Here is a 27,280-nt window from a genome sequence, read left to right on the forward strand (position 1 = left end):
CGTGTAGTTTATTAAGCTTGGATCTGACTGCCGGAGCAAAAAATTCACTGCTAGGCTGCTTGCTGGAAAAATCTTACAAGAAAGCAAGCCTGGTCTTTCTCCCTCTGAATGGAAACGCCTCATTTACAGACGCTGCGTATTTGAGGTTTGGCCTTCATTTGCTGCCCTGCAGTGATGTGCAGGACCTTCCTGCTCTGCACAGCTCCTTGTCTGCTGCAGGGAAGAGTGAGGGTCTCCTGGCATGGCAGACACCAGAAGTTAACCTGGGTCGGCAGTTTGGGGGCTCCCCACCCACCTCATCTCTCATTGCTGGCAGCAGTGAAAAGGGTCTTTCTGGGTTTTCAGACCTTCTCTTGCAAATATTTGCTGAGTTCCACGTGTTTTGTGGGAGCGGTGCCTTTTCTCCCCTCCTGCAGAATGAAGTCCACCACAGATATCAGCCACTTGCCTAGTTGGTGCTACCAACACTGTTTCCTAGGAGCAGCATGATCCTAGCACCAGCTTTGTTCCTCTGCTTGCTGTCCTCTTCATCTGGTGAAAGCTCAGTCCTAGGAGTGCCCTGGGATGCATGTTTGAGAGCTTCCATTGTGTTGGCAGGTACCAAAACCTGGTCTTGAAGGAAATTATGGAGTGAGGATCTCCCTTCTTAAAAGCTTAATAACACCCTTCTAAGGTATTTTGGTGCAACTTGTTTTAAGAACCATCTAGTGGGGCAATTATGAAGGAAAGAAGAGTTGTGGTGGTAGCATTCATTTCCAAAACAATCAGTGGAGTAGGAGTGCTGGAGAAACACAGACGAAGGACAACAATACCAGACAACCCTGAATCCAAACAGCTGAAAAAATCAACAAAACCTCATTCCTCGAGGCTCCCTGCTGCTCTCACAGTGCTTTTTTGCCCTCAGCTCATCCTCTTCCCATTTACAACTCCTCTGTAGCGCTCTGTGCCTCCTGGCCTGCTGAGATCTCTAGCGCTCCTCAGTTTCCAGCCTCGATTTGCAAACTCTATTAAATCTTCTTTCCCGAAGGAAGCTTCTCCTGACACATCAGGCTCTTGGGCTTGTACTGCTCCTGGGCTTCCTGGAAGGCAGCTCTGGCCTTTCCAGATGAAGCCAGGTATTGCTGGAACAGATGGCAGACTAAAGAGACCTGAGCGAGCGAGAATTTATTCTGGCCCTTGATCAGCTCCTCTGCCAGCCTCATCTTCACTGAGGAGCGGGAGAGCATCGTCGGAGCCGTCTGGTCCCAGCTGCAGCCTGCAGAGCTCTGGGCTTTCCTACCCACCGTATGCATCTCCTTTGGTGTCTGCGCTCACGTCCTGACCATCTGGCTTTACTGAGCTCTCCTGCCCCCTTCCAGGCACCAGGTCTCAAGGACAGGATGGGACCCGGGAGCTGGGGCTCTTCCCTGTGTATTGCTCGCGCCCTGGCATCGATTCCTCTGGGGACCTCGGACAAACTCCGTTCTCATCCCGTGCCACAGTTTTGCCATCTGCGTAATGAATACAACAGCTCCTGTCTCCCAAGGGAACGAGCGAGGCGTAACAAATTAATGTTTATGAAGCGCTCCCCGGCTGAAAAGAAGTTTGTAACGAGGCTGTTGCTGTTCTAACTTAGGGGCTTCCTTTGCGGGTTGGCTCTTTGATGTGGCGATCTGCGGTACCGGTGGATTGGCTGTACAGTAATTGGAATTAATCAGCAATTACGGAGCACGAGTCCGACCAGGTTCTTTCTTGGCGGATGTTCGTTGCTGAGCAGAGTAGTTGGTGGTTTCAATAGCTCCGTGTAAAACGCTCAGGGTAACTCCTGCTATCTAAAGCGGCTGCGGAACAGAGGGACGCGAATACCTGTCAGGCAAAGTGGAAATGAGAAGCTCTTGCGAAACGGCACGCAGCTCTTAAATCGGCAGCACTCCGAGGGCCAAAAAAAAAAAATGTATTTGAAAACCAAAGTGATATGAAAATAAGGTATTACTTGTTGGGATGGAATCTTTGATGCTGAGTCCTGTGGGCTTTGTGGAGTTCAGAGGCGGAGGAAGTGCATGACTGTGAGAAATGGGGATTTACGGAGGCAGGGAGACACTGTTGATGCTCGAGTCGGTGAGAGCTATAGAGGGGAAGGCTCTGTGACGTACTGGTGCAGGCACACAGAGAGACAGGGGCAGAATAGCCTGATAGCACCAGTTTATAAGCTACCGCCAAGCTCTCAGGCATTTGGAAGCTTTCCTGCAGCTTGTTCTCATGGCTGGCGTGGAAACCTCAAGAGTTTTGCCATGCACCTTTGCACGGCTGTGGGAGTCAGGAGGGACAGAATAAGGCATCCTCTCTGCTCGGATACCTTCACTGACCCTGTACAATTTAACTGAGGTGAGGCTAACCTCTGCATGTTATGGTGGAACTTGCTGGGTGCCCAGCCCGTCCCCCTTCCCTGGTCCTCCTACAAATAATTCCACATACTCTGGCTTCAATCTAATGAAAACAAAACCGAGGAGGCCCGACTGATCTGGCTGCTTTCCACCATGCAGTGGGCCTCCGAGTGGCTTTAAATAGCTGTACCTCTGTGCAGTCTGGAGGAAAGCATTGGCTGTGCCTCTGGACAGGGAGGATAGCTTCAACTCAAATCACAGGGCATCTCAGATGCTGCAGCAGGCCTAAAAATAGCCTTTTTATTTTGTCCTTGGTCTTAAATAGACTTTTTTGTATTTTTCTTCCTTTTTTATTTTATTTTATATTTTTAAATTTTATACCCTGGTAAGCACTTTCCCACTTTGGGGCTTTTCCTAAGGGGAATTGTGGGGGAATCTTGGAGCTCTGCCTCCTGAGCTATCAGGCTACATCGTTTAGTATCTTGGAACTCCTCCATCCATGAAGGAGTTCCAGAGAAAACAAACTTGTGATCCCAGCTAATATAGAAATGGCTCACATTAACGGCAGCAACAGCAGAAATGCTACGGATGCTGGAATTCCTCCGACCAAGGGTTTAATGAGTCTTACACAGTCTTACAGAGTTTATTGCATGGAAAGCCATGAGCACTGCCCTTTTCTCAAGGAACGTTGTTCAGCTGTTGGGTGTCTGCAGTATTGTCCTATCCCTTCCTTAGCTTTAGTTAAGCATAAGAGAAACTTGTGTGGAAATGGGATCTTCTGGATCCATTTGCTTCTGCTGTTTCTCTTGCTCTTAGCCCATCTCTTCCCTTTCCTGTTCTCAAAAACGTATACGGTGCCTCAATCCTCTGCTCATGATTTTGGGTTGTGGAGAAGATGAAGATGCCACAAACCATAGCTAGAGCTCCACCTAGCACATCCCCAAGAGGTCTCCAGTGGTGTGAGATCTCACTGACTAAAGTGGGAGACTCTAATGAGTGAGGTTAAGCCATGGAAAACGAACAACAATACAAGGTGAGCTGGTGTGGAGGGGGATAAGGACCCTGTTTCCGTGAAAATGAACAGCCATAAGCACATCTATAGCTCAGAGAACCTCTCTGTGAACCTTAAAAGTGTTGTTGTCTACTCGAAGATCTGCTTGAGGTCTGTGTATTGGCGTGAAATTCATCTGCGGGCTAAAATGTCTTGCAGTTCTCCACTGTGGTCAACAGTGATGAGCTGGTGTAGTGAGAGGAGGGCCAGGCTGTTTGATTTGAGATGACGTGCTTGTCTGCAGCTGAGAGCGCTGTGGAGAACCTCGTGGTGTGCCTCTGCTGGGCTGCTGTGACCTGCCTTGTTGTGGCAAGCGAAGCCTCAGGCTGGGCTACTTCTCACCCTGTTACGTGCTGGGGGAGAGAAAGAAAGAGGATTTTGTATCAGAGCCCTGCAGATGAACCCAACCGTGGCAGGAAACCTGGATTGCTGTGTTGTGTTCCTCTTAGGTATAGATATATCGGTCCTGGCTTTGACTAGATGGATGGTTGTTTCATTCGCTCTGGATGAGGTCCAGGCTTGATGGTTTTCATGCCTCCTTTGATGCTATTCATACTTCATATCTGTGCATAGACAAAGATAATGTACACTGGTGTTGGAGTCTCCTATTGCTTTTCCTTGATATCTCCTTTATATCTCAAATTCTGCTGTAACATAGAAGAGACATCAAAGCTCTGTCACTCTGTCTGGATAGCAGTGTTGTGTTTGGCCAGCTTGTTGCCCCTAATTTGCTATTTTTAATTAATCCATTCTTGCCAGGCATTGTATGACATCCCGTTACTTTTCTCACCCATTCCCACAGCAATTTATGCTGCTTTTTTTCTAAGAGCAGTTTCCACCCATGGGTTTCAAAACTGGGCTGTCCCACTCCTGCCGCCGTGGTGCATGGGGCTGCCGTGAGTTGTGCATCGTTTCTGCGTCATTCTCTTGCCTTCTGCACGCCCCATTCCCTGATGCTCTTCTCACGTGGCCTGGAGCAATCTCAGGCAAATGTTTGAACAGTTGCAGTTTTACTGGAAAGCAAACAGTGATGGCGAGGTGAAATTTTCTCTTTTGTCTCCTTAGTCTTGCTGTAAGTCAGTGCAGGCAGGGCGTTCCTTGCAAGGTGCTGTCCGTAGGCTGGATTGGGTATGTGCATGGGGAGGAGTGGCTGAGACTCACCAGTCAGGGTGTTGGGAAACTCAAGACGGCTCTGGAGGACTAAGTGGATGGCCAGGGTTGAAGACAAAAACTGATTGCATGGTTTGGTTGCCTTCAATCTTCTTGTCCTTTCATTGCCACATCCCCCAGCCTGCTTAGAGAAATGCCCCATGTGCCCTTTCCATCTCAAGCTGTTAGAGCTGCACAGCAAATCTGAGCTCATTCCTCCTCCCCTGTTCTCCAACGCTCTCCATACATTTATTCCACTCCCATACCATGACTATTAGGAAAGACAGACAGCATTAAGTTTTAATATAAAATGTGGTCTCCCTAGAACAGGGACAGGCACAAAGTTTAATCTGTCAGATCCTTCCCAATTTTGTAGGTGTTTGGAGTACTTTTGCTTTGAATCTACAGTGGTTTTCTATTTTTTTATTTTTGTCAGTTCTTTTTTTTCTTTGGTTGTTTTGTTTGGTGATTTTTTTTTATTATTTTTTATTTTTTTTAACCTCCTCACTATTTTCAGGCTTATATATGGGAGCTTCCCTCCAAATCTGCAACCAATATCAAAGACAGTATTTTTTTTCTCCCAGTTTTCAACTGGCACTGACAAATGTGAAACTTCACAAAAAGAATTATTTTTAAGATATCCCCAATCTTCCAAAAAGGTGAATGCTTTTTTTGTTGTTGTTGTTGTTATTTTGGGGGGAGGGGGAAAAGGGGCAAAACAAACAAACAAAAAAGCCCATTCTTTAAGAAATTTCCAAGCTACTTTTTTATGACCTGAAAACTTTGATAGTGGAAAGATTACATTTGTCATTGCAGAATCCAAACTCTGAACCTGTTGAGATTCACCCATTCTAACCCCGGACATCTCAGCGAACATCATCCATCTCACATCTGATAGTGAAACGTAGCAAGAGCCTTGTTGGTTTCTGCTCCATACGAGAGAATGGGGGTGAAGGTAGCAGTACAGTATGGGAGATAGCAGTGAGGAAAGAGGAATGGTCAGTCAGCCAAGAAGCATGTTTTTTTTTCAGATACTTTGGGAACTTTAATAAAATCAGGAAAGAATGCCAAAGCGAACGATGCTTCATTGTTTTCCCAAGTCATCAGTATGTGCATTCAGCCCCCTAGCTTCAGAAATAGAGGCTATCCTCCTGCCACGTCCCTCATTGTCCCTGGCTAGCGACTGCATGTCGGTTATGGGATAACCCCTACCCCAGTCCCACCCCACAAACACCCTGCCGTCAACAGAGGTCCCCGCAGCTGGGATTCCAAGCTTAGTGTTGACAACCAAGAGCAAAGCCCTTGGCATTCCCAGCCTTAAGTCTTGCTGATCTTTCACATGTCCCTTTGCCGAGGCTGTGTGTCCCCAGTGGGTTTTTAGGTCTGTTGCACGTGGTACAGCAGAAGTGGAATTGCCTTAATTTAGCAGAGCTAAGAAATGCAAAGAAAATAAAGCAGACGGGAGTGCTCCTCTGAGATACTTGATATTGTTGAGTATAGACTTTCCCAGTTATCCTTTGGTGACCATAAAGTATATTTATATTATGAAAAACAAAACAGGATAAATAGTGACGTTCAGGGATGCCATGTTTATTTGTCTCCCAGTGGTTCTGATAAGAAATGGACTAGTTTACATACACTTTTCAAAGCATCAGCACTTTAAACTCTGCTTTGGCTCTGAGAGTTGAGCTAGGCTCTTTCTCACTACTAGTGATATTTCAGCACTTCGAATTTGCCTATGAATCTTGTTCATGACACATGAACTGAAGCTGAGCCTGTCTTACTCTCCCCTGTGGATTAGTCCTTCAGGGTCGCTGAGAATAACAAATAGTTTTCCCCAAACAAGTTTAAGCAGTTCTAAACCAAACAAACAGCTTTTGTCTGCATCCTCAGGTTCATCAAAAGAGGCATGTGTCTGATGAGCTGATGGAACAAGATAGTACAGAAAAGAAAGAGAAATAGAAGGGTAATAGAAGAAATAAGAAAAAAAAATCTGTCTGGTTCAGATTAATTTTCCATTCCTAGCCTAGTGGAAGGCACTTTTCCTATTGAGATCAATTCACAAGGACCTCCAGGCTGCTTCATGCTGCCCTAATGATGCCAGACTGGGGCTGACTTACCTGATGTGTCGAGGATCCTGAGACCATATGAGGAACAGGAGCTTTTCCATTTTTTAGAGCAGTCACACAGCTAAGGAATCCCATTAATTTTCTTGGAAAAACCCTTTGGGTCCATAAGAATTTGGGACAGATTAGAGCAATCCCATGGCTCCTGCCATGTGTGCCTTGGGCCTGGCATCTCAATGGCTTTGCACTGAGGATTTTGAAAACTGGTGTAAAAACCTGTTATGTTCTACATGCCTGCTCTGAGCCAAGAGCGACTTCACTGCAGCTTTAGCAGCTGCCTTCAGTGACATCTGCCTGTTCCTGCCGTGTCTCATCCTGTTCCACTGGGATGGACTCAGTTGTAGAAATACTACTACAAATGGGTGTCTGAGGAAGTAATGTAAAACTGATGAGCTGACACCTGAAGAAAACCACGACTCTTTTCTGCAAGAAACTTGCAGGATTTAGCACAAAAATAGGATGTATTTAGCAATGAAGGATTCCCTCCTGGGGTCCTATCCAGTGTTCCACAGCAGGTTTGCTCCCTCCAGCCCAGAGAACTATTCTCTCACAAGTCCTGAAAGTTTGCATCTAACTTCAGGAAATAATGTTCATCTTCAATAGTAAAGAACATCAAATAATTTCTATATCAGAAACATTAGATACCCCCAGTAGTGGGTTTCCCTGGCCACAACATCCCAATGCAGGGGCGTTATGAAGAGATGGTTAATACTGTCCTTGAAAACATTGTGTTTGCTCACTAAGTTTGCTGTGACTGAAGGAAGGTGGATGCATGTGTTCTCTGCTCCACTTATTTTTCCTTTCCATCTGGCCAGTATTTCTGGAAAATCCTAAACCTTCAAATTACTTCTAAAAATGTGGGGTTGTCCAAGAAGAAGTTGCCTCTAGCATGCCAGGTATCAGGGTACATGGGACAGCTGAGGCTAAGGAAGTCTCAGGGGTTGTGAGAGTCAGGTCTCCCCAGCCTTGTAATGGTACTCTTATGCTTCAGAAATGTTAAGCCAGACTAAATAAACTATTAGAGAAGAGTAAGATATAAGAAGGATCCTCCACTTTCCTCACTCCCTGTCTAGAAGGAAGGGTGGACTAGATAGGAACTAGGACTTTTCCACCCTTGGTTAGTGGGAACCTCTACGAGAGAGTTGTTCCCAGTTCTCCATCCAGACTGCCTGCATGCCCCTTATCCTCAGAGTAGTCGTGCCTGCATGCACCAGGTGAAATGATTGTCTGGTCCTGGTGGAAAGAGAGAGCGAGATAGCCCTGCCCAGAGAGGGCATTTTGGCTTTAATTTAACTGCAGCCGTTTGCTGGTTATTCATTTGGTTCTTTTTTAATAATTACATGTGTGTCGATATCTCTCTCTTTTTTTCTAGTTTTGCTCTTTTTTGTTTTTTCGTTTACTTTATTTTGCTTTTTTCTTTTTTCTGTTTTTTTTCCCCCTTTAGGTTTCAGAGAAATTATGTTGAATCCAATAAGCCTCCCTGGACATTCCAAACCTCTTAACCAAGGCATTTATGTTGAGGATGTCAGTGTTTATTTCAGCAAAGGACGTCATGGCTTTTAAAAACTCCTTAAAAGTCCCTGTTCTGATGTCAAGTTTATAGGCTGTGCCCTCAAAATGGTGGGAAGCAGTAAGCGTGGTCTGTATGGATTGAGGTCTCCTCCTAATAGGACTCTACAGCCCTGCCTGTACACACGTTAAAGCCAACTGAAACTGTGGTTTTCTGTCACCAGATAACAGGGCTGTTCTTTCCTCCAATGGTCGCTGTGTTCGTTAAATATTCCTGCAAGGCACAACAGCAGCAATGAGAGCAAATAAAGAAAATTAAACTCAATTGAAAGGAGTCATCCTAATAACACAGTAAATAATTGTACTTTTGCTTTAAAATAAAACACAAAACAAAACCAACCAAGCCAACCAAACTGACATCTTTAGTCATGTCCTCCTCCCTGCTTGGAGTTTTCCTTGTAAGCTTGTGTCTTCGCAACACCCAGTGAATGCCGCCATCACCTCTTACTGTGGCACCGCGATGGGAGGTCTCCCAGAGCGAGCTGAGGCGGGAGCCTGGAAGAAACTAAAGCAGAACGAAGACTTTTGGTAAGAGCAAAGGCAGCCCCGCTCCCAGTTCTTGCACAGAAAATAATGTTGGAAGGAATAATAACGGAAAGAAAATCTTACTTCTCTGATGGGAAGAGGATGTGGTTATCTTTGAAGTGCACATATTCTAGGAGGCTTTTTTTTGTCTGTCTGTCTGTCTGTGTGTTAGAGCAGCTCGTTGGATCTGACTATATCGTTGTCGTGCTCTGGTCTCTCCCTGCTGCTTGAATGATGAGCTTTATCTGAGGAGGTGCCTGGACTTCCCGCATGGATGGAGAATCCATAGTGCAGGAGGGTCCGTGTCCTTGCCAGGACTAGGGCAGTAAGCAAAGTGGAAAATCGTATCAGGCGCACGCAGGTCCCAGTTGCTGGGCCTTTTCCAGCCCCATTTAGCTCTCCCCTGTATTCCCACTCGAGTAGAGATTGAACGTAACCCAGTCACGTTCCCAGAACGATCAGCTCGAGGCAGACCGACTGAAGGGGAGGAAAAATAAGTATTCTGTTGCTTCTTCTGTGGCATAAACAGGAATATCGATCTTATTCTCTGGCCGGTATTTGTATTCTCTCCCCCTCTCCCTTCCCACTTTTGTCTTACTTCATCCAAAGCCTCCCAGATGGAAAAATAAACCCTTTGATCCTGTCCTCAAGAGAAGTCAGCTGCCCTCGTGGCAACTTGCAGGGTTTTCCTTGGACTCTCTGGATGTCACGTGTATGGGGAAATACAGATTTGCTCACGCATATCGGTGAAAACCTATAAGCAAAGAGGATTTTCTCTAGAGAAAAAACAAAATCCCAAAAGCTTCAGGTTTGGCCAGATCCTTTTCGGAGAGGAGTATTGAACCAGGACCTTGCTCACCAGCCACTCAGCTTTTCTTGCCTTCTCAGTGGCCCGAGATGACCTTATCACTCCAGGGATGTCTGCAAATCACCAGCCCTGAGGGGTCGCTGCCACTGCAAAGAGTCCTGGTCCCTGTCCACCAGAATTGGGCAGAAGCCTCAGAATGGGATGTTCTGCTTCTCCCTGCCTTTACACATGCCCTACGTGAACCGCCCTGGAGATGGCCAGGAGGTTTTTTAATCAGCTTTCTCATAGGGATGTCCCCAGGAATGTTCCATTCTCTTGCTTCTTTTCCTGGTTCACTCACTCAGAAAGGTAAAGTGCAATAGAAGAGTACGGGAGAAATGGTGGCAGATTGCTTTAAGTTAACGGACGTGCCGTAGGGGGGCACCTGCGTTAGGACGAGGAGGCCTGGTTCGGGTTGGATCACTTCAGAAACCACGACCAAACTCCAGCAATGTTTCCTGCCCGCATCGGAGCTGGAAATGCGAGAGGTGCACTGCGAGAGAGGAGCCGCGGCCATTCGTTACTCACACCTCAATTCTGCGGATTCACGGAGTGAGGAGGAGCTTCGCGAAGCGTGCGAATCACTGGGTGCTTGTCTGAACTGAATTCCCCATCTCCTGGGAGTCGCCCACCCGACCTGGGGATGTCTCGTCCGTCTGAACTGTCTCCTCTCCCTAGCACTGTTCAGGGGACTCTGCTCTCAACTGTGTATATCAGTCGTAGAGACACATCCGTGGGCCTGAACCAGAAGCCTATATCCAAACACCCTAGCAGAGGAAGGGTTGAATTTTGCAGCTCAGGTCCATCTCTGCTTAGAAGAAATCCTCCAGACCGTACAGCATAATTTAAAGCAGTTCTCCCCACTGTGATCGATGTCTCAATTTGTTTAACACCAGTTACAGTCTCTGGTTCCTTACTGCTGAAAACGAAAGCCAGTCATGGCCGTTTCCGATTGGTGGCTTTAAGTAGCAAGTCTAAGGATGTTTTTTTTTTTTCTTTTTTTTCTTTTTTTCTTTTTAATTTTATTTTATTTTTAATTATTGTAAATCATTACCTCATATTCTGTCAATGAGACTCCTCCATCTTTGAGCATTCTTATCTTGCCATAACTATCATCCTGTGCTAATGGGAAATGGGACGGTCCCTTTTCACAGAGACTATAGGGGTGTTCAATGTCTAGTTTCTTAATAAACACTTTATTTTCTAACGAAACGGCTGCATCAGGTCTCTTCTTTGAAGACATAATAAATAAACATTCACAATGACACGTCCTATAGTCCACTTCTTCACGAGATGTTCCACGTGTGGGGAGCCTGGTTTGTTTGTATCTTCGGGAGGGTGCAGAGGGTGGGATTTACGGTTGTGGTGTGAACATTGCTCAGGTGTGGCTCTTGCTCCTGTATCTCTGCTGCTGACCCCAGTTGACAACCTGTTGGGTTTTGTAGCTCAAAATGGTCAAGGTGGTACTGCTGGGAGATGGTGGTAGGGTTTGTCAAGGCAAGCTTCGGTGCTCAGCGGAAGGAGTTTTATTAGGAGCCTTCTCTCTCAGGGAACTAAAAGGTTGATGTGGCTGCAGTGCTCATTTCAGAACATGCTGTTGCTGCTTGGCTATGCAAGTTGTCCTCTTGTTTGCGTGTTGGACTGTTGTCCCTTTATTAGGGACAATTATCCTATTAAACTAGCAAGGACGCGTGTGATGTAGAGGCAGTGGGGTGCCAGGTGAGTGGCAGACTTTGGTTTCTCCTTGAGCGTTCACAGACGGATGGTTGGGTGCTCCAGGGGTAGGGAGGAGCTGCTTTGCAATGTGCAAGGCTTGGCTCGAGGATGTGTCTTAGAGGCTGTGTCTCGTGTCTGTATTGTCACTGGGAGAAGTCATTTCTGTGACTTAAAGCTTCTGTGCCAACCTGCAGGTGACGGTGAGCATAAGGCTGGGGACTTGTTTGAGTTGATGTTGGTGGATGGTGCTGGAACCGTCATGGAAAGTTGGTGAGAAATTTGATGAGCAAGATAAAAGCTTGTTCCAGCATCTTTCTGTTGCTGTAACTTCCTGGCATGAATTTCAAGCAAACGTCTCAAAATGACACTGAGTGCATTTCTGCTTGTTTTTCCCTTCTGATAAGAATGTCTCTAGAAGTGATTGGGTGTCGTTGTTCACAGGACGGATGATGGCTGAGATCTTTACTTTTTTAGGGATTTCTGCAATGCCTGGGATGAATGTTTGTCTCCTGATGTACAACCTTATACATCTGCTGGCCAGCTGAGATGCATTGGATTTTGTCCTTGTTTCCCTCTCCTTTTTCAGCTATGGGAAGCAAACATGGGTGTTGGAAGCCCTGCCTTATCTTCCACACCACACCAGGGTCTGTTATCAGGTCTCACAGCCCAGCGACACTGCGAACAAAGGTTGATTAACGAATTACATAGGCTGCTGGTATTTCAGGACAACTGATTCCTTGGGTATGAGTTCCCCTGATGGTTATGATGCTCAGTTCCCAAGGAGCTAGCGTGACTATGCTCCAGGGCTGTGATATGTGTTGTGGAGGGGTTGGGCACTTGTTTCACCTTGCGCTTGCTTCTTGGTCATCTCTGTTGCCTGATGTACTTGTACGAAGGCTCCAAGCTCTTCAAGAGAGCCAGACCGTGAGTTAATATTGCTGTTCTGCTCTCCCTTCCCACACTGGCTTCAAATGGCTCCCGAGTTATTTGCAGAGCTTATTACTGAAGGAGTTTGGGTACTGGTTTGGTAGGGCGCAGGCGGTGGTACATATCAGCTCCTCCCGAAAGTCATGGCCCTGCCTTCTCAGGTCTTGTACAACGTGACCCCTGCATGGGATGAGCAGAGAAGTGGTGTTTTGTTTCCTTGTGTTTTGACTCTAGAAAGATGGAGTCATTTTTAGCTCCATGCCTGGAGTGAGTGTGATGGGCATGGTACAATTCTGGCACAATACCTCTCTGTGCAAAGGAAGCACTGTGTGGCTTGGCAGGACCTTGGGCTTGGACTTGCTGCAGGCGAGTGCTTGATACTTGTGATGCTGAAGGTCATGATCAGGGTACGTTGGCGCTGCTGAGTGCTGTGAGTCTCCATAGCTGCTTATCCAAGTTGCACAGGATGAGTCTTGATGTTCTTTACTGCTCTTCTGTTTATTTAGATGTGCTTTTAAGAAGTCAACCCTTCTTTCCCAAAAGGCTGGAGCTTCTTTTGAAGGTGGTAGTCTTCCTACCACCAGGTCTTTGACCTTCCCAGCATGTGTATGTGCCCTGCTGGTAGGGGAGGACACCGGGGCAGATGTCTCAGGAGCTGTGGACAGTTGGAGGAAGGTGCTTCTGCAGTGTCAGCAACCTGCAGCAGTGCATCACCACTCTGCTCCAATTTGTACCCAGAGTGAGCTACACATCCTCAGGGTTAAGCCTGGGCATTAGCAGAGGATAAAGAGGCCTAGACACAGAAGTAGAGCTTAAAAACGCAGGTTTGGGTGCGTGGTGGGAAGAGAGCACACAAGAAATCAATGCTGGGTGACTTCATTTTTGTTTAACGTTTTGCAGTGCTTCTGGTAGGATTTATGCAACGAGCTGAAGAGTCCTTATTAACTGTGTATCTCCCAGTGCCTCTAGGCCCGGATCATTTAGCAGAGAAGTTTAAGAAGCTGTGGGAAAATGCATACATCCCCTTTGAATGGGAAAGACTGTGATGGGAGACCAGCATGCACACAGCTGGAAAACGTGCTTTATCTGGCGAAGCGATGTATCTCCCTCTGCTGTTACGGTTCATTTTGCTTTGCCTTTATTTTCTGTGGTTTCCCTGATGTCTTCCCACAGCCTACTCCTGACAGGCAGGCTCCTTAGTGGTGCCAACATGTGGCCTGGTGTGCCAGGCTCTGCATCAAAGCATCAGCTGCTGTCCCAACATCTTCAGTGGCCTGGAGATGTGCCGCAGGCATGCACTGGAGGCTGCACGACATCCACACTGTGGGGGATCACACAGATTTAGCCCTACTGACCAGCTTTGCCTTGATCCACCAACAAACAACATAGGAAGCCCAACTGTAAAAATAAGCTCATTTGCCCAATGTGGCTTCCTTTGTGTTTCTAATGGTGCAATTTCTGAAAAGCAGCACCAAACAGGTGAGAAATGCGTGTTGCTCTCTTTGGTGCTCTCTTACACCCAAGCCCTTGTAAGCTGACATTTGGGGAAGACACGTGCTGGGCAGGGGGGTGCAAATACAATGCCTCTGCTTCTGCTGGAAACTCAGTTTGGTTGCTTCGGCTCCTGAAGTCACTCTTCAGTTCTGAATTTCACCTCCTTGGATATGTCACAGCAGTTTTGGGGGTTGTTTGTCCATCTTCCTTGTTGGGATTTGGTAATTGGCTTCCTGAGAATTGGTAAGTGCCTGCTCCTATTGAAATCTGTACAGAAACTCAAAATGGTGTTAACTGGGTTTTTGCAGATTGGGGCTTTGAGTTGGAGTTCTGTCTTCGAGTTTGTCAAGTTAAGAGTTAAGAAAATCCTAAGCCGCACTCCCAGCCTTGGTAAACAAGTGCAAGATGATTCCTTAGCTAAGAAAAGATGATGGTCTCTCCAGCAGTGAAGCAAAGTGCAAGTACAAGACAATTATATTTGAACTTTGATAATAATAATTTTGAACTTGTGAGTGTAACTGTTGACTAATCAGCAGGAATAAGTTCTGGTTGTTCTATACAAAGCAGAAGGATTTGTTCCAAGCACTGGTTAAATGATTTGCTCTGCTTTTAGTGAGTCATTTGTGACCTGTGCCCGAATCCTGCAGATGAGTTGACTTCTTGTAAGGATTTGCCTATGATTTCAGATTATTTAGCCTTTTTCCTCCACGGCTTTGCTTCATATATTCATGTTGTGAGACTGGCAGAATGGTGCTGCTTTTGCTCTCAGGTTGGGTGGGTGAATGTTTCAGACAGGCAGCCAGAGATGTTAACATGCAGAGATGCTCTTCAGTACTATGGTATTTGGGGTTGTCCTTGCCCCCATATTTCCATTTCATACCTTGGCAGTGGTACCACCCTACCAGATCTGTCTGCTGGCAAGAGAAATCAACGCTACCTATGCCATTCGGAGTAGTTAAGAGCTTGTTTTCAGAAAAAGTAGTCTTCATGGCTCCAGCCTGATTTTTGGGAGCAGCCTGACTTTGATCTGTGTATAGGTCTCCACCCACTAATGGCAGAGCAGCCGCTGCTAGAGGTCAGCCTCTTTCATGAGAAATCCAAAAGAACCAGACTGGAGTCACATTAGGCTCAGTAAACTGCCAGGAAGTCTGAATAAGCTAATCATGGCCAGGTCATCATTATCTTAAGTGAGTCAGAGATGTGTCCAGGCTGTTTATTAAGATAATTGGGGTCAAGGGGAGGGAGGGATAAGCGCAGTCTGTGGACCAGACTGAGGAGGCAAGGGAGAGTATTGCAACATCTTATACAAGAGAGAAGCAGCTCGTGGTCTTGCAAGCTCTGCTTGTGTCCAGGGATCTGGGTCCACAGGGATTCAGCCCCTGGTGACAATAATGGAGATTTAAAGTGGCATCCTGATAATGCAGTGTGCACATTTCAAACGCCACCACCATGAGCTAATCTTGCCAGGCCAAAGAGTTGATCTCCTCAAGAGGCCTTGGTGCCTGGTAATTTAGAGAGGTTATGGATCAATACCAATTTTTGGTTTTGCTGCATCAGTTCCCAGTGATATGTGGGGACCATAGGAGCAGCTGTGCACAGTCACTGCTTGCATGGTAGTGCCTGGTTCAGTCCCCCATGGACTGGTGAATGTGGCTGCGGGTTTGCTTTGTGTTCCCTGAGAGACATTTGTTCGTTGACTGGTGCCGGAGGGGGTTACAAATTTAGGAGTGCTTAAGTCATATGCTCAGTACTGCTACAACAATGCGAGATACACAGTCTCCAGAGCCATCACATCTCGCAGTGCACAGATGTTGCATGAAAAAGGACTCGCTTAAAGACAGGTAAGTGTCATTTTTTTCTCCTTCCAGGGAGCTATTGTGTGCAATACACTGAATTCAGCCCTCTAGAAGGAATTATTTTGATGGAACTGGTCTAAATGCATAAAGGATAACTGCATGAGACAATACCTGAGAATGTGTCAGTCCCTGCTCAGGGACTAGTTGGGGTTCTTCTGGCTGGAAACGCTACAGATCTGGCACTGGGTGAGAGCTGGAAACCAGGAAAGAAAAGTTCAGTTTAATCCTGTTAACCAGAGGGGACTCCTGCGAGTTGGTCCAGGAAGTAAAGAAGACTCCCAGGCATTAAAGATACTGAGATATTGTTGGGTGTGCTCAAATGGGTAAGGACTGGCAATGTCCCTTCTAAGGTATATTATTTAAGACTCCAGAAGGCAAGGAAAAGTAGTACTGATGAGCTGTAGATACAGCACAGATTCAACCTGGCTCTTTGATCCTGAAACAACCACTGAAAACAGGCCACATGGATGATCCCTTGAAGGGATGGTTCAAGCTTTTATGGTTGGACCAGATGATCTTGGAGGTCTTTCCCAATCTTAATGATTTTATGTCTGTGCCATTAGCTTTCGGTACCTTGAAGCTCAGGTTTGCCTGCTGTTATCATAGGGAGGGAGGCATCCCACAGCTTACTGGATACAAGCCATGGGACCCCCCAAAGGCAGCACAGGCACTGTGAGAGCAGGGTGGGCATTGTGTGTTTATGATGGATGTGGAGTAAGGACAGACTCTCATGGGCTTGGGGCTTTCACCAGATCTTACCCAGACCCATGCTTAGGTTCCCCAACAAGGAGTCAGGGGAAGACCATGTCTTTGGTGGGAAAGGAGGGCACCTTGGCATAACATCGGTGGAGTTTCTTGAGGTAACATTCACGTCTGGAGAACTAAGTCAATGTTCACTGCTCGTGGTGCAGGATATGTGCATGTCTGTGTTTATATGCGCAGTAGGAATTAAATATTGTTGGCAGAAGTATTGTGTTGTGTTTCTGAGAGAAGAGATACCATCGGTAAATGTGGTCATCTGATCAGAGAACTGGAAGTCAGGATGGTGAAGTCCTCAGTCTATTAGCCTGTGACATGGAGGTAAGTTTTCACTAGAGCTTCCCTGTCTGTAATCCTGCATAAATCATTTAAATCCCTTGCAGTGCACTGGTGGTATTTGTATGCTCTGGCTGCTGGGGATGGATGAGGAGATTCTGTCCCTGAGCTGGTCCTGGATATGATTCAAGAAAGCAATTCTCGAAACCCTCAGCAGTAAGCATGTCCCTGTGCCATAGAGACTGAGCTGGGGACTCCTGCAGAGTTCAGCGTCAAGCTCAGGACAGCTTCTGGGTCCAGAAAGAAATGGGGAGCCGTGTGGGTCCTCTCCCAAGGGACATCCCAGCCCAGGTGCTGGCACCGCACACGCTGCTCTCTGCTCCCTCACAACTCTCTGAATAAGGACTCTTTGTTCTAGGAGGTATGGATTATATATATTTTAAGGCTCCATGAATCATTCATATCCCAAAGATGAATCCCAGCATCAGAGCTGAGGAAAGGCTGAGGGTGTGAGGCAAGGAACCTTCCATTATTTATTGTATTAAATCTTGACCCACTAGCACCTTCTCCTCATGATCCTGCTTTTGCTTTGGGAAACCCTCCCTCCTTCTAAAGGTAATGTAATCCGAAATACTTTTCTACTTTCAGTAGATAATTGTAGCAAGAAACTAGTCAGCTACTTCCCATGTTGTGCTGCTTGATGGTTGCTCTTTAAAGAAGTAAAGAGTGTGTCCTAGTGAGCGTGTGAGAGCACAGTGGGGATGCCAGGAACGCGGACACATGGCGTTTGATGGGGAACGAAGAGTCCCAGGTGTGCCTTGGGGTCAGGCAAGGTGGAAGGGTTAGCGCTGAAGCTGGCAAACAGTCACAGGGGAAAATGCAATTGAATGGTTTGTAAAAAAAGTGAAAACTCTGGTGGAAGAGGGACCGGTTGGTTGGTTTGTTTACTTGTTTTCTGTTTGAAGCTGTACTCTAAGAAAAGGGCTGGAAGTTGAGCCTTCATTTTACAAAATCATTTTTTTCCTTATCTCAGTTTTATTGCAGTAAAAATTCAGGTCCTGTCTTTCCTGATTAAATAGCAAAATGTACCACAACAGTAAGAAACACTTGTATTGCTTTGTTACTGCCTATTTAATTACTGTGACCAATTCATTGGTAAGAATAATACTGTTATAGCTGAGGGCTGCAAACATCTTCCCTTTCCATCATTATATGGCCCCAGGGCTTGGAAGACACAGCTTTGGCAGCAAGGTGAGATAAAAAGAACTTCATTTATTTGCTGCCCTTCATTTGTGCCAGCACAAGAGCTTATAAGGCCACAGCCTAACCCAGGTCTCTAGCATGATCCAAGTTAAAAATAACCCCGTTTCCATCCCTGCCCTTTCCAAGGTCATTTTTACCCAGATTTCAGAGCACTGCTTTGCCAAACAGCAGCGACAGCACGAGGCAGGGGGGTGCAGATGTGGGCATGTGTGGGGATGCGAGGAGACTGGGAGCCCAAGAAAGTTTCACCAGCAGAGCTGGCAGCTTGCAGCAAGTGCCGTGACACCCACGGAGGCTGCTGCAAAAACTGGGAGAGAAATGATTCGGAAACTTGTGCTCTTTCTAAAGATTTTATTTTTTAATAGAGAAACCTTTTGGGCCCTTTTCAATTCATAATACAGAGCAGGTTGAAAAGAAGGAGAGGGCAAATGAAGACAGCGAGGCTTGCAAACTTCCTTTAAAGTTGGAAGGTCACCTTTAAAAATGGATGAATGCAGCATTTGGAGGGAGCTTGGAGGCAGCAGGCCTGGGGTTCAGCACTAGAATGAGAGGCAGAACAAAGAAGAATGAAAAGAAGAATCCAGTTGGGATCTAGGACTAGCCGCAGAGCTGGGAGGGCCCGGGGTGGACTTGCAGGGAGCTGTATTTAAGGGCACTTCTCTGTCCTGCTTCTCAGAGCTGCTGCTGGGCTTGGGGGTAGCAGGGGGGGAATGGAGACAGGGCTGCCCTAGAGCCAGCTGGGCTTCAGGGGGCATGGGTGGGTGGTGGTGTGCCAGGATGTGCTGGAATTTGGAATAAAACAAAGGCATTGCCTGCCCATTCTGCATTCAGGGATGCTAAGTAACACTGAGGTGTCTCATCCGCTCTGCTTGCATTCGTTCTGAGTTCTCCCTTTTCCTTGAACCCCTGAGGGAGTGAGGAAAGGGTGTTCACAGTGTGGGTCCTGGTAAAGGTGGCTGGACAGAAAACTGTTTGTATAATTTCTTGTGTCTCATTACTTTGGGACGCTTTGTGAGCTGGTGACAGTTGGGGTAGCACCACTGTGTTGTATGGAGTCCCCAAATCCCACCCAAAGCCACATGCTGGAGGCTAACGTGCTGCTAAATACGTGACAGTCCTCAATCACCGGGTTGAGAAACAGCTGTGAGGTACTTCTTCCTCAGAATATTCAGAAGATGAGACACCATGAGGAAAAAGGTCCAAGGTCTGGCAAGGTAAAAGCCCCTGTGTGTCCCACAGTGCCTCCTGCCCCATGTTCCCAATCCTGCCTTTTCCTCTTTCCCTTGCGACCCACCGATGCAGCCTGGGAGCAGCCTGATCATGGAGCAAGCACGTGGCAGGTCCTTCCTCTTCCCTAACCGGATCAGACGTGTCTTCAGGGAGCTTGATATGGCCCAACAGCTTCCACGTTTGGAAAGGAAAGGGCCTGGGTAAGCACAAGGAAATATGTTTCCCCTCAGCTCCTTCTACTTGATGCTGAGGGCTAAGATACTTTTTCTCGTGTGAAATTGGTGTGCAGTGATGTGCAGGGTGACTGCTCTCAGTAGACAGTTTGCAAAGGAGAGAAGAGTCCTTTGAAACTACCGTTAGTCTGTTAAGTGTTGGTGGCTGCTGAGAAGTGTTGTGTGCATGGTGTAACAATCCTGCTGTGTTGTTCCCTTTCTCTGTATCTGTCCTAGTGAAGGTTTTTAGAGCGCTTCTGTGATCAAAAATCAAGAAGACTTGCTCTGGCTGAGGCTATAATTTGATGGTCTTTTTCAGAAAGGGAAACTGAGGGACGGTGTGTCTCTAGGCTGCTGCAGTTCTTGGAGGAGCACATGGCCAGGCAGGGAACAGCACCCGGGGCAGGCATGGGGACCGTGACCGGAGAAGGATGTGACCCAGGCACTGGTTTCAGCTGCGTCTGCCCTGGGCAGAAGCTCTTTGACAGGGAACGAAATGATATTTCTTACAGGTTCATCTCAGAACTGAACTCGTTTCTAATTTAAGCACTTCTTGCCTGGCTTTTCCAGTGAGCCAAGGCACGGGGGCATCAGACATGCTATCTACTGCTTATTAAGTGGTTTAACAAGCCCGGTTAATTACAAAGTACTCAAGGATATTCTAGCTTATGAAGGCAGCCCCTGTTTGTTTGTGTCAGTGTTTTAATACACCGATTAAACCCCCGTGTGCGTGGGTGCTCACGCAGTGTAACACAGAGGAAGGCATGTGGGTATCTTTCACATCAACTGGGGCTTCTTGGGCTGCTTCAGCTCTGACTCCGCAGGGTTGTTTGTGGTTTTATGCTCAGCCTTGTTTCCTAAGGGGCATGCATCATGAAAATACAGTTCAAGCCCCCAGTAGTTCGCTGTTCTACAAGACTCTGGCAGATACAGGTACACTTTGTCGTTAAGGTTGGCTGTTCCAGGAGAGTTTCTCAGTCTCTGTTGTCATCTCGGTGCTGCTGATACAGGCAATTTGTGCTTGAAAATGGTTCTTCCCTCCCTCCGTTCGTCCCGAGGGGTCACCGATGGGAGTTTGCTCTCTGCCGCAATTGCACTTGTTTGCAAAGGGCCCAGCAGGTTCGTTAAGCCGCACGGGTAACGAGCGATAATCAGCACACAGGACACTGGTAGCGAGTCGATGCAGGGATGGGGCTGGAGAGGGCAGCGAGGGTCAGAGGGAAAAGCCTCCTTCAGTGCACGTGTACTTCAGTGAAAGGAAGGCAATCACGGGGGGAGGAGAAGAAGAAATGATGGATTAAAGGAAATTGAGCGGCTGTAATAAATACACTTGAAATTGAAGAGCGTCTAGGATGCAGTGATTATATTCCCCGCAGAGCTGAAGTGCTGAGGAGGGTCTGCGGAAAGGGCAGCCGTACGAAACCACTGGCCTTTCAGCGAGCCGCCGTACGGGGAATGCAAAATGAGTCGAAGAAAGCCGGCGGGGCTTTAACGCAGGCCTTTAAGATACAGTTGGGAAGGCTGCCCTAAACACTCAGTCCAGTAAAACTAAAGGAAATAAGGGATGAAAGGACTGGCATGGAAGAGATGGAGATACCATGATGGGGCACTGCTGAAATATCACAGGGACGGCAGAGGGGAGGAAGAAGAAAGTGGGAGAAAGCAAAGCAATGGAAAGCGGGAGCCATATGGGATGCTGAGGGTGTGTTTCAGATAGCAAGGTCTTTTTGCACACAAGTATCTGTGAGAGACACCAAAACCGGTCTCACAGCAAGGATGGGCTTGCAGTTTGAGGAGAACAGTGAGCCAGATGATATGGAGGAGCAAGTGCTTATGTCAGGAGTGGTACATGAAGAACTCAGAGTGGCCACAGAGGACAAAAGTCGGTTATATCAGTGATAAGTGGAAAGAGAGGTAATTACATTTACATATTTTTTCATCTGCCAAAATTGCATCCAATTTTATAGAGGGTGAAGAGAAAGATCTCCCCATGCCAGTGGCCAGCTGGTGAAGGGTACTGGACAAGGTGAGCATCCTCTACAGATGGAGAGCACATCCCACAATATCCACACATGTGGGCACGCACACAACTCACTGAGCTCTTCTTTGACATTTTAATTTGCCTGTCTAAAATGGGGCAGACTGATGAGGGTTGGAAGGTGGTGGGCATAATGGGGAAAAGAGGCAATCCGGTGAGTTTAATGCCTGCTCTGGGAAATTCCTGGGAATCTGAAACCTTAAAGGATGCTGTGGGAGAACACCTGGGAAAGCAGCACTCTGGGAAAGGTCAAAAATGAGGCTCGAAGTACTGGGAGATCTCACTTACCTGATCTGCTGGGATTCCCCGTGGATCTAGCTGCCACTGGATATATAGGAAATTCAGCAGATATCCTACAGATTTTCAGCAAGTATTTGACAAGGATCAGCATCAGAGATTAATGACTGGGGGCAGAAACATTGGTGTAGGATTTAAAATAAGAGCCCGTGAAGAAATCTTGCCCTGAGAGCAATGACAGAAAGGAGATACTGTTATTGCTAGAAGCGTTTCCAATTGGAAAGAGGCTGAACGTGATGTGTCCTGGAGGTCAGCCTTAATCATCTGTGTTTTTCATAACTGCTGCTAATGACCTACAAGAAAATAGCGAAAGCAAGAGCCAGAGACACCCTGCTGCAACACCACGGACGTGAATGATTTTTCACCAGCTCTGACTATTGCTAAGGTCCCAAAAGCACCCAGCAATCTGCTGTTTGAGATGTGTTTGAGAGGAATGCCAAGCGAGAGAAAAGAAGTGGAGAGAGAGGAGCTCTGCGACCCTCCTGCGATACCACAGGCAGCACAAGGTACGTACCCACACCAGAGAAGACAACATCTGGGGACACTGCAATTCAGACAACAGAGATGCCATGCTATATGTGAAGAAAGGATAAACGAAGCAAGCTGGACAGCGTAGGAATCTTTTCCTTCATTGAACTCCCTCCAGAAATGAAGATATGATTTTGAACAGCTCGGTAATTATTTTTACTTTCATTATTTTTTAATTTTGTCTGCTTTCTCTGCAATTCCAATTTCTGGTCTGGAGACCTTGTGACTGAGACTTGACGTGAGCTCTCTTTGCAGAAGAGCTGCAGCCTGGCAGCGTAGATGCAAGGAGTTGGAGCGAAGGTTTGAAGCTCGGGTACTCATCTGCACTCAGATCTCAATGTGTGTAGGTTTGCCCATTACCAGCTTGAAAAATCTCTGCTCTGGGAAAAGGTTAAGGGACTCGATTTAAACTCTGATTGATAAAGAAAAGACATCAAGGTGACCTTTATAATACAAACTGAATTCGAGGTCACTGTCCAAGCTCAGATTGCAATAACAAAACAGGATTTGCCGGCAGACTGATGGATTAGATTAGTGGGAACTGGCCCCTGGTTTTTCCATGTTACCATCCCAATATCTGCTGCTGGCCCTCCAATTAAGACGTTTCAGGAAAGCAACGTATATACTCTTGTTCAAGCCATTTTCCGATTAAATGAGACCTGTCCTAGGCTAGTGAGGAGAACAAACTAATAGCATTTCAGAGATCTTTCCACCATTATGCCCCGCTCTGTGCTCTGCAGCACCACCCACATACTTTCATCTGCAGATTGCTATTGCTAGCTTTGGGGGGTGCAGCGAAGATCCCTTTCATGCCTTTGTTTCCTCAGCTAACTGCAAAACATTATTTTCCTTTCCCTCTTTTTTTGCAGTAATCTTGCTCATTTTTTCTCCTTTCCATTAGCAGTATGGTCTTGCTGTAAAACTTCAGCATACAAGTTTAAAATTTAAGCTGTTAAGCCGTATATGATATATATATATATATATATATATATATATATAAAATCTTGTTTTTGTAGCTGAAGATCCTAGTAGGTTGCCTTCCCCATGTGTCTTGAATACCAACTTAGCATTCATCCAGTCCTCACGCATAGTTCAGTTAAAACTGAACATGCACCTTTTCACCATCTGCAATTAATCATGTCTTCTGAGGCTACCAGCACTGCAGAATGTTTTCTTGAGTCTCACCAGGGCCCTTAAGAAGAATCAACTGGGTATTTTTCCCCTGGTGCAGACGCTGATTTTTTTGGCACAGGAGAAAACTGTAGGATTTTTTTTCTTCTTCTTTCACACAGTGAAGTTTTTAATGTTTTTCTGTGAAAATTTACCCCAGCCCACCTGGCTCGTAATGGCATGAGGCATCACTGAAGGATGACAGACAGAAAATGGATACATTTACAGTGTTTTATTACCCTGTTTTCTCCCTGCATTGGGAGTGTCAGAGACAACAAGCCAAGACAGAATTTCATTTGTAATCATAATAAAAGCAGGGCACGGGGGGAATACAATAAAGCAATAGCATCAGGGAAGGAATGGCGGTGTCCTAACAAGACGTGGTTCCTCAAGTAGTCCTGAACTCCTGGTGACAGAGAGATTTGCAAAGCCTTGTCCAAAGGCAACTTGTTCTGGCTCACCCCTGGCTTTTCAGAGCGCTCTGTTTCTGCCAAGGAGAGGAAGGTGCCATTGGCAAGGTGGTCTCTTTGCTCAGCCAGTGTCCATGAAACAAGTTGGATCCCACCCTGGAGCACTTTTGGAGCCCACATAGAGGCAAGGCTCTGCCTTTCAGAGGTCCTGCTCATTTTTCAGCAACGAGAAGGACATGGGAGGACAGGGGGATTTCTCATTGTGTGAAGCATCGCAGAAGCAACAGCCCAATATTCGTCAAGTTCTACCCGTGACTGACTCAGACGCAGACAAAAGGAGGAGAAGAAGCACCAGCTCCTCACAGACCTGTGTGACTGAATGAGGACCAGCTGCTCTCCCCATCAGATTAGCTAATTCCTTTGTATGATCCGTCCTCTCTTTTTTTCCTCTGCATAATTTGCTTCTTCATAACAATTGCCGAAATTGCCCAAACCACAGAAATTTTAGAGCCCAGCAGGCAGAAATGGCTCACATTACTCCTCCTTCAGGGGTTTCCTTCTGCAGGAGGAGTTGGCAAGATGCAGAAAGGGATAGTGTCACGCACGCAGAACAAGTAGGGAGAAAACCAAGGAAACCTCAGGCAGAAACAAAGACAGAGCAAGGTCCGTTTGGGGTGTTAGGAAAACATGAGTCTGAGGGAACACCTCATCAAGCCATAGACGTGTGTGCACCTCCTGTGTCAGCCCGAGGAGAAAGGGAGTCGGAGGAGGCGAGAAGGAAGGGAAAGGAAGGAGAGAAATGGAAATTGGGCAAATTGGAGAGAGGCTTTCTAATTAAATCATAACTTTAGCCTGAGATCTGTCTTTCAGCACCTCATGTTTTCACTCCATATGGCCTCACTTCTGGAATTTTCTTGTTCCATGAGTTTGGCTGCATTAGCCTCCCGTTTAATGACCAGCAAAGAAGCCACTGGTGGGAGAATGACTGGGCATGGGGCAAGAGAAAACATAAGGACATGGAGTTACCAGGAGTAAATAGAAAACAGAAAACATCATCAACCACCACAACAACAGAAAGCAGAAAATGCCATGTTTTGTCCAAATTTTCATTTTCCTTTGTGATTATGGTGAGGCTGACAGCAATCAGAAGCATTTCCAACCTGCCTGGAGCTCTAGTTGGAAAGCTCAGAAGATCAGGCCCTCTCACAAAATCACCTGCTTTGAATTGGTCGAGAAATTGTGTCACAACAGATTTTTCTGAAAACCTTTTCTCACTTTCACATCTGGCGGGAACTGTGATTCTTCTAAAAATACCACTCCGGTTTGCACCCAAGTTTGGGGCCAGCTCTTACTCTGTTCAGAGTGGGTTCTGCGCTGTGAACCACAGCTGTGAATCAGTCCTGGGATGGCTTCCAAACCCTGCCTCTTTCTTTAATGCCACCTTTCTAATAGCTGCGTGGTCCACAGAATGTGTTCACTATGTCTGACACTGTTGTATGAGGGATTTTTTAGCACTTATAGTGGGGCAGGTTAAGCCTAGAAGCTGTTAGGAAGATGATGACAGCAGAACTAGACTAAGCAGAAGCAGTGTATATTTTTGGCTAGACCCCCAAATCCATGGAAACTGGACAATATTGAAACAGTAGTACCCCAAATACTCACATTCTCAGAATTGCAAGGATAAGCTTAACCTAAAATCCTGTACCTAGTGCTGCGATATCTACCTGGGTCTGCACGCAAACTACAGCATGGCTGAGAGCAGCTGCTGGGACCAGGCCGGCACCAGCAGGATTCGGCTGGTGAAGCTGAAAAGAGCAATAAATTCACCTTAGGACGTCCAGCCCTCAGAGATGTGCCCTCTGCAGGGGTAAGTACCAGCTGGTCCCATTGCCTCCATCACCCCCCCCAGGTGGGGATTGCTGGCTAATCAAAGCTGTTGAGGAGGGGAGAGAGTTTTTTGATGATGATTCCAAATTAAGGAGTGGGAGGAAGACTCTATGCAGGCATAAGGGTTGGAAAAAAGGTTCATGTGGACCCAACAGCTCTTTTCTGGCTTTGCAGCAGTTCAGCATGATTTATACACAGTCGAGGAGGGGATGCCTGTGCCAGGCACTGGAGCCAGTCCCCATTTCTCTGCACTGGAGATTTGACTGGGGAAAGGTGAGCCTTGATATCGCCTGCAAGCAGGCGCTGGGAGGCTTCTGGTCCCTGCTGAGGGGCACGGGCAGAGCTGTGGTGGTGACTTCTCAGGCTGGGGAAGCCGATAGCCAAGGGCCTTGGAAGCCACCTCGGGGACAGAAGGTAAGCCTCCGTGTTCCTGGTGGGAGACGTTCTTAAAGCTGCGAGGCTGCTGCTGAGACCTGGTCGCTTCCAGCTTTATTGTGATTATCCATCTCAGCAATAGGATGCTGCTAAGTGTCTGATTACTGTGTTGTTAAAGCCTTAAGCCTGAAATCTGACTGCTGCGTAGTCCCTCGAGGGGCAGCCAATCCTCCTCCGTCCCTCCACCGGTAATCCCTCCCTTCCCTGGGAAAATAATAAAAAAGAAAGACGAGTGGTATCTGTCTGCAGCAGCGCTTTCCAATCAAGTGAAAAGTAGGTGGAAAATCAAATCAGCCGGTAAGTTCCTGCAAAACACAACTCTATCTCTTTAAAATCTTCCCTTTTTGAAGGGCTGAGCTGAACAGCAATAGCTGCTGATGTAAAACAAACCATTATTCCTCCTATCTCCTCTCCAAGCCCCCTCCCAGCAGACGCGTGAGTCTGAGGGAGGCAGATGCTCTCTGAAGACTATTTTCCTCCGTTAAATAAATTCACTTTCAAATAATGTGTAATTAAATGTGTGGTATTGAATTAATGTTTTATTCTGAGCGCTCTGGCAGCAGGGGACCTAGGGACCTGGCTGGTGGAAAGAAAACACGTTCGCCAGGAAGACTCACTTCCCCTCTCACAACCCCTTTTCCTAAGAATCCCAACCCCTGCTTCTGAGAGATCCTGGAGCGTACCGAGTCGGTGAGGATGATACTTTATGCAAAGTCCCTTCTATGATGCATTGTCATAGGGCTCTTGGGCATTTACCCAATAAAGTCCACTGCAGCCCACTCTGGTCCTTCTTCTACCTTTGTCCTGCTGGGCTTAGTCTTGCTCCTCAGAAGAGCCCAATTGTATATTTAACACTTTGGCTTTGGAGCCTACTGTCAGCCAGCAATTATTTGAGGGGATGCAGGAGGCGATGGGAATTTTGTCTGTTTTTAAGTCTTTTGTCTGGAATGCTAATAAGGTTTTAGTCCCATCAGCAGTGTTTTGTGCTCCCCTGGGAGCTGCAGAGGAGCCAGTGCAAACAGAGGCATGGGCAGGTGTGGGGCAAACCTGCACCCATGCTTTGCAGAGGTGGGACCAAGGGTATCTGTCCTCACCCAGTGACATCTCATCACATGCCATCTTCACAGGATGGCCGTGCTTCTGTAGGATTCT

At 46.8% G+C, this 27,280-nt stretch overlaps 1 protein-coding gene across 10 annotated transcripts in view; it reads left to right on the forward strand.

Annotated features, from left to right (window-relative positions):
• NTRK3 (neurotrophic receptor tyrosine kinase 3) overlaps nucleotides 1-27,280 on the forward strand; it is a 198,162-nt gene that overhangs the window by 117,562 nt on the left and 53,320 nt on the right. The window contains exon 13 of one of the 10 annotated variants that reach the window (XM_040569539.1): nucleotides 8,134-10,837. The exons of the other annotated variants lie outside the window; for them this stretch is intronic. Coding sequence (XP_040425473.1) covers nucleotides 8,134-8,252 — 119 coding nt within the window. The 3' untranslated portion in view covers nucleotides 8,253-10,837. Of the gene's footprint in view, nucleotides 1-8,133; nucleotides 10,838-27,280 lie in introns of those variants that run through there. 10 annotated transcript variants of the gene reach the window in all.

Source organism: Cygnus olor, chromosome 11 (genome assembly GCF_009769625.2).
Source record: "Cygnus olor isolate bCygOlo1 chromosome 11, bCygOlo1.pri.v2, whole genome shotgun sequence".
NCBI classification, from domain to species: Eukaryota; Metazoa; Chordata; class Aves; order Anseriformes; family Anatidae; genus Cygnus; species Cygnus olor.